General features: G+C 40.7%; 1 protein-coding gene across 3 annotated transcripts in view; it reads left to right on the top strand.

Annotated features, from left to right (window-relative positions):
- CD109 (CD109 molecule) overlaps positions 1-12,261 on the top strand; it is a 113,910-nt gene that overhangs the window by 66,017 nt on the left and 35,632 nt on the right. For all 3 annotated transcript variants that reach the window (XM_074368737.1, XM_074368736.1, XM_074368735.1), the window contains exons 18-23: positions 1,620-1,758; positions 2,658-2,775; positions 5,335-5,448; positions 6,857-7,075; positions 7,792-7,936; positions 10,215-10,391. In XM_074368737.1, the coding sequence (XP_074224838.1) occupies positions 1,620-1,758; positions 2,658-2,775; positions 5,335-5,448; positions 6,857-7,075; positions 7,792-7,936; positions 10,215-10,391 (912 nt within the window). The remainder of the gene's footprint in view (positions 1-1,619; positions 1,759-2,657; positions 2,776-5,334; positions 5,449-6,856; positions 7,076-7,791; positions 7,937-10,214; positions 10,392-12,261) is intronic.

Below are 12,261 nucleotides of genomic sequence, written 5' to 3'. Positions count from 1 at the left end.
GGTCATCATTTCATGATGTAAATCAAATCACTGTGCTGTACACCTTGAACTTACACAGGGCTGTATGTCAACTATATCTCAATAAAACTGGAAGAAAAACATATTAAAAAAGGAATTTGCAAATACTTCTAGCTTTGAATTCTGGTTTTACGACCCTGAGAAAAATCCATTAAGCTCTCTAAGCCTCAGGTATCCCCCTGAAGTGTAGGATTAATAATATTAACCTGTGTTACATGGTTGTTATGAGGTTAAATCCAAAAGTTTGTAAAATGCCCAGCATGTTGGACACTTAAAAACCTACAGTTACCTGTTATCTTATCCCTCAGATCCAGTTTGTTCATTCATTATTCAGTAGGTGATGATTTTAATTGCATGCCTAACACATAGAAGGCAGTGGGGATTCCAGCTTGGTCTAGTGGGGCAAACCAACACACAATTAGAAGAGTGTGTGGAAGTACACTGTGCCGTGGGCCCACACAGAGGTCTTCCAACCAAGTGGCAGAGCAGTGTCGTCTCTCAATACTGTCCTTCCTCTCCTCTGCTTGGCTTCAGCCCCTTATCAGCGCGTCTTCTTGGACACTGCAGCAGCCTCCTAACTACTCCTGCCTCCATTTCCCCCAGCTTTAACTCACTGTTCACACTGAGCCAGAGATATCATTACAGAACATGGGTTAGATCACGCATCTAATTTATTTTAAAACCTTCAATAGGTCATCGTCGCTTAAAGGATCAAGTCCAGATCCTTCAGCATGGGATATTTGATATTTTAAAATCTGGACCCACCATTCTTAATCTCCTCATTTTATGTCACTCTTACCTGGACATGCCTTTGTACTTAGCTTACTTTTATTCCCTCTTGTATGGGATACTCTTTATCTGGAGATGTAAGAAAAATAGAAAGCAAAAGACAATGCAAAATGGATTTTTCCCCAGCCGTGGTCTTTGCATGATTCAGATTCTGCGTAAAATTAGCAGTTTGCTGCATGGTAGACATTTAGCCTGTGTGTTAGCACTAGTATAATGTGTTTGTCTGTCTCTCCATGGACACTGGGTGGAGCACGGTGCATTCATCTTTGTATCTTTGGTACCTTCTACAGTATAATTTTTTAAACTTTATTTGGGAATAATTTTAGAATCAGAGAAAAGTTGAAAGACTAGAAATAGGTGATCCAGTGTCTGTATGTCAATAGGCCTTTTTTTTTTTTTATAAGAAAGAGGCTAATAAACTGGATGATTGGAGCAACTTATGGCTGGTGTAGCCAGAGGTGATCAGCATGAAGAATCTAGAAAGAGGAGAATAGAAAAATTGGAGGCAGCTTTAAAAATGAGATTTAACTTATTATTTAGCAACTGAACTGTGTCATTTTTTGGGTATTGGATGTAGGGGCATCGAGCAGTTTTTATTTTTATTTTTGGCTCTGACTCTGCCGTAAGTGGCCACGTGGCCCGGGATAAATATCATGACTTCTCTGGGTCTGTAAAGTGAGTAAAACGAGAGCACTGGACGAGACAAACTCTAAAGGCCCCGTCAGCTGAGACATGCTGTGATTCTGTGGACTGAGCTTATAATCATTCTCCCCTTGGACTTTTTCCTAACACTTGTCAATGTTTATTTTTAGATGACGGTATCGATCCGGTCCAGTTTTTGGAGAAACAGGAAGGATACTTGGTCGATTTTCATGACTCTTCCTCAGGTAGCAGTCCACGTGTCAGAAAGCATTTTCCGGAGACTTGGATTTGGCTAGACACCAACATGGGGTAAACATTTATAAAGTTCTTTGCCCATATATATTTTGTTTGATCTTAATTTGAAGGAAGTATTGCCCTCTTTCTAATATTTAAGTACAAACATGGGATGATTAAGATCTAAGTAGACCAAGAGGTTTTTGGTTTTTTTTAAATGATGTCTGTTGTATCTAAATATAGCATTTAATAAAGCTGCATGGAAATTGTAGCAATGAGAGTATTAGCAAGGGAAAGATAGGCCTTTTCCTAACGCAGGGTGATTTTAACTTCCCTCAAGTTTCATGGTTCTCATTGGGGAAAGGTTACTAAAAGTAACTTTATTGCTTTCGGGTGGGACGCACTCATGATTACTTCCTCTGCCTTGTGGCTCCTCATAAAACATCCCTGTGAGCCACAGGGAGAAGGGGTGTGGACGCTGGAAGGAATTCAGCTTAGCTGACAAACCCTGTGCTGCCTCGTGTGATACGTAAGCCGGTACGTCATGAACGCTACACATTTGTTTATAATCAGTCACTTATGGAAACTAGAAATAAGACACAAGTCAAAAAACCAAGTAATAGCACTGACTGGGATACAGAGGGAAACTTCAAAGCTTATTGAGAGAAACAAATGGGAGTTAAATTTGGAAAAAAATATATATGTTATGTATACAAAGTTTATGAAATGGTATTTGTTCTGAAGATATAAACATTATAGAGAGATTTAATTGGAATATGGATCAGTATGCAGTGTTATAACCTGTTCCTTGAGAATTTGGGATCCACTGTTTTGTATTTAATCTTTAAAAAGTTCAGAAATGTAAATGATTTGGAAAACTGAAGTTCTTCCAAAAAATGATTTAGGTTATGTTGACTTATTTTGAAATGTGTCAGTTCTTGATTTTGTGGTTTTTATGTTTATCTTGACTCCAGTTCCAGGGTTTATCAAGAATTTGAAGTTACTGTACCTGATTCTATCACTTCTTGGGTTGCAACTGCGTTTGTGATCTCTGAGGATTTGGGTCTCGGACTGACAACTGCTCCAGTGGAGGTAGTCTATTGAAGGGCTGCTTTTAAATGTTACAGTGCCGCAAAATGAGACAAGTGTCTACTCCTCAATGGATTTTAAAAAAAATTGTTGCTTATGATGTTGATCACAATTTAGAGATGCCTTGGCATTTTCCTTTTGTTTTTTATCTGTTTTACCTTTTAGAATTTGAGCTATTAAACTGCTAAATGTGCTAGCTCTGTATTAGGATTTGGATAGAAAGTTTATTATTAACTGAGTCCAGCCACCTCCAAAGGCCAGAAGAAAGAGAATATTTCTGTGTCCCTCTTTAAGGATGAGCCGAACTTCTTAAAATGTCCCCTTGCAAACATACCTTCACATCTCTTTGGTCAAATTCCGTCCCATGTTGCTTCCTAAACCTGTCACTGACAAGAGGAAAGTAATGACCATGATTGGTCTTAGACCAGTAGCTTTCACCTCTGTCATACCTGAGTCTGGCTTTTTGTAACAGAGATTTTGTTTTGGTCCTCTTCCATCCAAAATGAAATACAATACAATACAATATACCTGTATACTCAGAAAATACAATATACCTATATACTCAGTGTAAAAAAATACAAAAAATACAATATACCTACATACTCAGTGTAAAAAAATACAGTATACCTATACAGAAAATGCAATATACCTATATACTCAGTGTAAAAAAAAAATCAAACGCCCTAAATAAAATACTAAGGAAAAATAAAAGGAATGTATAATAAAATAATACACATTTCAGTATGTAAGTGACCAGGCATAGTTTCACTAGAAGGCATAGTAACATTTAAATATTTACTCCATGCATAGAATCACCTTGTGTGTAACAGCTGCAAATGCAGTTCGATATACATGTATTGTTTTAGCCTTGAGTGGTGCTGCCTGTGGTGATGTAAAATTTGAAACTGTGAACAACTTTTGGTAAGTTACAAACAAAACAAAGTGTAGTCTTCTCTCAATTTAGAAAATAGTTCTAGTCATGAAAAATTCAGTGTGTATTGACAAATGCTTTAGGTTTATATATAAATTGGAATTAGGTTATAAGCCCTGGTCATTCTAAGCAGGTATTTAACATGAATGACTGAATGGACATTCAAGAATCATGAGGGACAGCGTGGGCATATATCCAGAGGGGACTTTAATTCAAAAAGATAAATGCACCCCAGTGTTCATAGCAGCATGATTTACAGTAGCCAAGACATGGAAACAACCTAAATTTCCATCAACAGATGACTGGGTAAAGAAGTTGTGGTATATTTATGCAATGGAATACTACTCAGCCATAAAAAAGAATAAAATAATGCTTGTTGCAGCAACATGGATGGACCTGGAGACTGTCATTCTAAGTGAAGTAAGCCAGAAAGAGAAAGGAAAATACCATGTAATGTCACGTATAAGTGGAATCTGAGATAAAGACAAATGAACTTATTTACAAAATAGAAAGGGATTCACAGACTTAGAAAACAAACTTATGGTTACCAGGGGGAAAGAGAGTGGGGAGGGATAAATTGGAGTTTGAGGTTTGCAGATACTAACTACTATATGTAAAATAGATAAACAACAAGTTTATACTGTACAGCATAGGAAACTATATTCAATATCTTGTAGTCACCTATAATGAAAAAGAATATGAAAAGAATAGACGTATGTGTATGTATGACTGAACTATTATGCTGTACACCAGAAATTGACACAACATTGTCAACTGACTGTACTTCAATTAAAAAAAAGAATCATGAGGAACATGGGACAGTTCTTCATTATCTGGAACTGTCCTGAGCATTCAGATCCTCACCCACGAAGCACCAACAGTATCCTACTGTGACAATCTACAACACTCCCACAAATGTCCAGATACACCTCCTAGAGGGAAATTCCACTGCCGGTGAGAACCGTTGGCCTGCACAAATCCAGGTTTACCCTCAGAGGCAGGGGAGGGGTTCAGATTTCCCTGCAGGACCTGGCCAACACTGTCATCCAACACCAGCACCGGTTTGGGGTGACCAACGAGGAAGCACGTGTTTGTGTATGTTGCAGGGTGGCAGGGAAAAAACATCATTTAGATGTTCCACGTGAGTCTCAACCAAGTGCTGTTCGGTGTGGCCAAGGCTTGACAAGCCGATTGGTGGCATCAGCATGGCGTGGTGGAGGAGGAGCTGGGCTTCAGCCTCAGACGTGCTGGGGTCCCATTCTGGCTCCCCTCTTGCCAGCAGCATGACCTTGTACGAGTTCCAGAGGTATCTGAACTTCAGACTTCCGTAAAATCTAAGCATAACACCTGCTTCCATAGATGTAATGACTAAGTGAAAAAATCTGTATAAAGTTCCTGGTCCCTAGCAGGCACTTAATAAGATAGAGTGATTTCTGGTTAAATAACATAAGTCAAATCAGTTTATCCTTATTCACTTGGGATAAGCTGCTTTTTGCTTTCTGTTGGTAGACAAGTGGACGTTTCTACGTGAAGTCATAAGCCTCACAGGTTTTGTGAGATTTGCTCTTAACTGCATAAAATAGGAAGCACTTGGACTTGAATAAAATATGTATTTATTGTATTCTTTCCAGCTACAAGCCTTCCAGCCATTTTTCATCTTTTTGAATATTCCCTACTCTGTCATCAGAGGTGAAGAATTTGCTTTGGAAGTAACCATATTCAATTATTTGAAAGATACCACTGAGGTAATATGTTAAAGGGTTTTTTTCATCCATTCCATTTCAGAAAACAATGAAGAAACCCCACAGGGACTGAGTTATGTGTGTTTGGGCATCTAAGCACTTTATCCATTTCTGGGAGATTGAAAACAGCTGTACTTTGCCGGCAATTTCTTCTTGTTCACGTCGAAGGACGTCATCACCCCGTCTGAGCGTCCTCACCTTAGTTTCCCGCACAGCTTCTCTGCTTTAGCCACACCGCTTCCTTGCTGTTTCTGTGGCACATCTGTTTCTTTCCTGCCTCCCTGCAGTCTTTCCCTCGTCTTCTCCCACATTGAGAGCGTGTTGCCTCTTCTCACCGCCATTCTGTGCCCACTGTGATTGGCAAAAATTTATTCCTTTCGAGACCTGGTTTGAAACTAAGATCTCGAAATCACCCGTTCAGTTATGGTTGTTGTCCCCGTGTTTGTACAGCGCGTTCCCCTTTGCAGGTTTTGTGTTTTGAATCATGGATCTGGTGTCTCCTTAGCCACTCAGTTCCCTGGAAGGCAGGATCAGGCTCTCTGTTTGCGTTGTGCCGAATAACAATAGTGTTAGCAAAGGATTCTTCCCCCAGAGCAAGTTGGGATGTGTCATTAACCTTATGACCTGATAATGCCGTAATCTTCATAAGTACTATGTCTGCAGAGTAAATTGCTTCCAATTTTCTAATTTCGCTTCTTAATCGTCTCAACACGTTATAGTGTAGAGAGCAAAAGATCTGGAGTCAACGTCCAGCTCCTCCACTTACAAGCAGGTAACTTAATCCCAGTTTTACACATCGGTGTTCCTACAGGCACTCTTTTGAGAAACAGATGAGAAAATAAGTGGGAAAACAATTAATAAAATCTTAGACCCAGAGAAATGCTATTCTTCATGAGCCTGGCAACTCTGACACACTTTACAAAAATTTACAACCAATGTACGCTTTCAGGACTAATGTCTGAGTCATACTTTTCTTGAAATAATTTTAGCAGAGACTTTCAACGAGGGTAATAACACTTCATTCTGTTGGAGTCAGGTTTTTCTAATGGGACCAGTGTCCCAGGAAGACACAGTTGAGTCAGGCTGGTGGCAATACCATGACATGAAATAACCTTTCTGGGCACACCCTTACCACTCACAGGCTTTGGAAAATAAGAGAATTTAATGTTCATGGGAGTTAAACGTTAAAATGGAACTGAGGAATGCCCTTTCCCCACGTGGCTTAAGGTAGAGTGGAAAAGCATAGGAAAGAAATGAGGCTTTTTTCTGATACCCTTTCGCCCTCTCCTCGGCTGAACGTTTCTGTCTCATCTTTCTCTAAGCTTGGACCTCACAGATTGAACCCCACTTAAAACAACGTTTTCTTGAGGAACATTTATTATGCAAAACTTTTGATGATTTTTTCTTGCAGGTTAAGGTGATCATTGAGAAAAGTGATGATTTTGATATTCTGATGGCTTCGAATGAAATCAATGCCACAGGACACCAGCAGACCGTCCTGGTTCCCAGTGAGGACGGAGCGACTGTTCTTTTCCCAGTTAGGCCAACACATCTGGGAGAAATTCCTGTCACGGTCACGGCTGTCTCACCTGCTGCTTCTGATGCCGTCACCCAAAGGCTTTTAGTGAAGGTAAGGATTTGAAGTCTAAATAAATGGAATGGAAATTCATAACTGAAAAGGAAAGAGAAGGTGGTTTTTCTCTTGGTTAAATCTATTGGCAATCTCTTTACCCTCCTGGCAATGCCTGGCAGTTTTCCATCTGAATGGAAAACTATATCCCATGTATGTTTTAGAAGTAATTGCCAATGTCTCTTTTAAATTTATAGGGTGACTAGAAAGCAGGTCAGTTACATTCACAAACTGTGGCGTTGGGATCCTGTTAAATCATGCCAAGTTGGTATGTAGATTTTGAATTTTGGAATTCCTCAGTACGGATAGAAGAGATTTTGTAGACTTTTTTTCAGAGAAGAGCGTATTCAAACAGATGGCTCAGAATAGGGGATAAGCGCTTGTGTTCTGGAGTAAGACAGCCCTGGGTTCGCATCCCTGCTCTGTCAAGGGTGCCTTTGGACAAGGTATTTTACCTCCCTCTTTGGATAATAATAGGACCCACCTCAGAGGATTTCTCAACACCTTGTCATCTCCTTTGTCATTTCCATTGCCATTCTGTGAAATATTTTGTTGAATTTAACTGGAACGTTAACATTTATCAACAGATTTGAAGCAAGAATCAAGACATGGTGGGTACTTATCTAACCACGCACAGGCCAGACTTACTATCTGCGTAGAGTTCTCTGTAAACAGATGAGTAGAGACCATGTTAATTGTGTTCCTTTTCTCAACAGGCTGAAGGAATAGAAAAATCCTATTCACAATCCATCTTACTAGACTTGACGGACAGCAGGCAACAGACTTCCCTGAAAACCCTGAGTTTCTCCTTCCCTCCTCATACAGTGAGTGGTAGTGAAAGAGTTCAGATCACTGCGATTGGTAAGAATACAGTGTATCACCATCACTACTGATTTATTTGTATATAGTAATTATATTTTTTCATTGATATATAGGTATATTTTCTTACTTAGTCCTAGTAAGAAGAAGTTGCAGAAAGGTTTTAGTTGGTACCCAGTGCTGATGTCAGTAGAAAGGCGGCAAGATGTGTGTCCTGGACCAGTTCTTGTCAGTTGTCTGTGCGCGTGAAGCGCCTGGGGAGCTTGTGTGAAGGCAGATCCTGGTTTAGGAGGCCTGGGGTGGGGCCTCGGATTATGCATTTCTCACAAGCTCCCAGGTAATGCAGATGCTTCTGGTGTGCAAACCACTCTTTGAGCAGCCAGGCCAGACTAGCCTGAGGCTGGAGGGAGGGGTTATTCTAAGGGCAGAGCTTCTCAACCACTGGTGAATGTCTGCACCGTCTGTGGGGCTTTGCAAACACACGAATCTCTGGATTCTGTTGTCAGTCTCCTCAGTCAGAGTTTCTGGGGCTGTGGCTGGGCTTGCATATTTTGAAAAGTTTCCATGAGTGCTTCTGATCACCGAGTGTTGAGCACTGCTGCCTGAGCGGTTCTCTGTGCAGAACACAAGTAACCTTCATGGCAGGAGCTGCGCACTGGCTGGGTCACCCTCTCCTAGTTACCTTTTGATAACCAACCTCAAAGTCCTTTCAACTGTCCAACAGAGCTTCCACGTAAGTGGTTTATTTATAGAGTTGTGCTGTACACATCCCTGAAGGCCGTGTGTAGATTAAAGGCATCTAAATAGTTCGTTAGGTCTTTGAGGTGTCAGGACCTGGGGCACATTTTCAGATGTTCTTTTAAATCTCATTTGCAGGTGTAACGCTTTTCATTATAACCCACAACAACCAGTCCCTCTAGAGAGGACTTTTTGGGGAGCCTTAGATAAAATTCTTAAAAAGAATTAAATAATCTCGCTACTCAGGGATGCTCAGAGATGCCTAAGCACCTCCCACAGTGATGAGCTGCTGAGTGATAGAGCAGACACATGGGTGGTTGAGGTGCACACACACCCACACACACACACACACACAGATATACCCCCACACACATAACACACATACGCAAATACACACATAACACACACATACATACACATACACAGGATGGGAAGAAGCCTGGAATTGTAAATGACACCACCGCTTTTCACATTGGAATGAGTCCGCCTATGGTTATTGAAGTGCTGTGAGGTTTCATTGTAAAGCCTGATTTCAGTAATGGATTTTAAAGCTTTACCATTATATGGCAATTTATTTTTTAAAAACCTATTTGGTACTCCAGATGTGTTAATCTTAGCTTGTTGCCTCTTTGAATTTTTGAGAGTCTGTGTTCACTTTGAATATTAAAAACATAAGCTGCAGTGGTAATAATAGTTAAAAGCATAGCCTGCAGTAGTGTTTACCTCACTGCGCTAGCATCTAAAATTTAAGACATCATACGCTCACATGGCTGCAGCCTACTCACGTGAAGCTCTTCCTCTCTTTTGTGGATTCAGTTTTCTTTAGAAGCAGCTTTTCACTAGGTATCTGGACTTGGAAGGGTGTAAATTTCTAAAATAAGCCACATGATGGATATTCTGTACAGTTCAGCCATAGTGGGGTCAGAATTAGAACTCAGCCTCTATATGTGTAAAATTTTACCTGTTTTCTTGAGTCATGGTATTAGAATGTGGGTAAAGTGTGTGTTTTGTATAACTTTACATAACTGACTTTGAAAGATATTTCTAATCCCTTTTCATCCTGAGATTCTCTGAAATGCCTGAAACACTTGTTAGCTCTACTTTGTTGTTGCTGCATAGAGCACATTGAAACATACCACACCCCCTGCCCTTAGAAACGTAATTTCTCAAGATCTTGTAGTGTATTATTAAGGAAATCAGAATAAAATTCTATTTCTGTGAGGAATACTAATAATAAAACCTTTTTTTCCTATATAAGAATGATGGTTTCCTGATGATCAATTTCTGACATTTTTGTCCAAGAATGTTTTTAAAGTTCCTTTTTGCTTAGATATGCCATGTCTTTGAGCTGAAAGTCTCCTAATTTGTCACACAACCTGCAAGTTCAGTACCACTGTATCATCACTCATTTGGCCAGTTTTCCTAAAAGCTTGATGCGCAGTTTCTACTCTGCTCCAGGGAGTGGAATAACATTACTGCTTCTGGGTCCGGTGCCTTCTGCTCTCACAGGGAGTCTCTTTGCCACGAGTAGGTACAGTTATTTGGGGATTTGCTGAACATATTAAATATCTTGTGCTTTCAGGAGATATTCTTGGTTCTTCCATCAATGGCTTAGCCTCACTAATTCGGATGCCCTATGGCTGTGGTGAACAGAACATGATAAATTTTGCTCCAAATATTTATGTTTTGGATTACCTGACTAAAAAGAAACAACTGACAGAGAATTTAAGAGAAAAAGCCCTTTCATTTATGAGGCAAGGTAAGTAAGCATTTTGGAAACATACTTTTATTTGTAAAAATAATTTTGTTTTGTTTTTTCCAGCCAGAATTGACTCTAGACCATATTTCAAAATGGACAGATATTTGTCTCTGTGATTGTGGGACTAGACGGGGTTGAATGTGCCAGAGATTCAAGCAGTGGGAAGCTGTCACCATCCTCCCTCAGCTCAGTGCTCAGTAATTGTCGCCAAGGTGTTCTTTGAGGAGTTCAGTCCGTTCAGTTCATTAAGGGATGTGCATTTTCATAAGGGACCTGAAAATTAAAGCCACTTAAAATCCAAGGGAATGAATGTCCACTGATTCATTCCACATTTATGGAGTATCTCTTACGGCCGGGGTCAGTTCCAGTGCTGAGGGGACAGAGGAAGTCTGGCCTTTTCTCTCAAGGAAGTCTCCGTACAGTGTACACTTGGTAAAATCTAATTATTAAAGTAAATCAGTCAATACTCTAAATAGATAAATACAAGAGCTGCTTTTTCCAACTTCAGTTAAATTTAAGCAGTGATAACAGGGGCTCTGTTTGGTATAGTGTGTGCCATGCTGGAATCAGGTGAGGTCTTTGCATATTGCCATACTGGTTATATTTAAGGAGATGAGTTAAAAATATTTTCATAATTTAAACTCTACACCTTTTTAAGATTCCAACTTGTATGTGAAATTTAGTTCGGCTGGTTTTAGGTAGAAAGTACGTAGGAACGAGACTGGTGCTTGACATACACTCTTGGGATAGTTTAATAAAATAAAGTAAAACATTTGAGAAAATGCCACTAATTGCATATTTTATATGCTTTATCAACTGGAATGTCAGCTAATCAAATAGTAATGCTTTAAAGAGACAGAATCCGTTATATAGCTTGAACCATTTAAGCCCATTTCTTAAAAATAATTTGAGTTTCTCTCCTAGACACTTTACTTTGGGTCAGCAGATGTCCCCCAGAATGAACAGTCCAAATCCTCACTGTCTATTTTTTTTTTCCAAAAGGAGCACTAGTCCCCCAAGCCTGTCCGGGCCAGGGAGGTGTCAGACTCCAGTTTTTCAAAGCAGACCCTCCCTTGCTTGGGAGAGTTCCTCATATTTGCTGGTTGCTATGTTACCCTAAAAGGGGAAGGGAAAAGACCCCTGTTCTTGTCATGCCTGAAGGATAATACAGATGGGAGATGGAGAGCACTGGGTTGCAAAAGCATTTAAAGGATTTATTATCAAAGGGAGAGTACACCTGCAGGAACGGGAGGCAGCCTGGTCCAAGGGAGGAAAAGCTGCGGTCTTTGTCTGCCCCTTCTCTTACACCTTCACTTGAAGGTGATCTTTTGATTGGTTGATGGCTCTTGCCCCTGGAGTGCCCAGTTATGTTTGTTCTCTTTGCACATGTCCTTACCAATGGTGCACACAGAAAAACCCATGGTGGAGAGGGGGCCAAAACCATGACGCTAATTATGTTACAGTGAGCACTGGGTCAAGTCCAGTTACGTCCTTCTCACTATCGCACAGTTGCGGATCGTGGGTTCTAACCGGTTTCTCGCTGGTGCTCATTTAAAGGGTAGTAAAGCCCCTTTATGCTGGAGGCAGACTTAACACCATCTTCCAGACCATCCTCCCTCTCCTCCACTGTATCTGCCCGGTGTCCCCACTTATCTAACTACCTAGCAGAGGATGCAGAGCAGCCAAAGGGCAGAAGAAGCACTGTTCTCTAAGTGCCGCATTGTCTTCCAAGTTGTCATCAGGCTGAAGAGCGCTGCAGCTGCAAAGTGGGCGAGTCCCACCTGGGAGAAGTGGGGCCGGTGGTCACAGCACCGGGTGGGGAGGGGAGGCAGTCGGGCCTGGGCTCTGGATCCCGCCTCCTGCTTCGGGC

The sequence above is a fragment of the Camelus bactrianus genome, chromosome 8 (genome assembly GCF_048773025.1).
Source record: "Camelus bactrianus isolate YW-2024 breed Bactrian camel chromosome 8, ASM4877302v1, whole genome shotgun sequence".
Classification (NCBI taxonomy): Eukaryota; Metazoa; Chordata; class Mammalia; order Artiodactyla; family Camelidae; genus Camelus; species Camelus bactrianus.
This window is presented reverse-complemented; position numbering and strand designations above follow the sequence as displayed.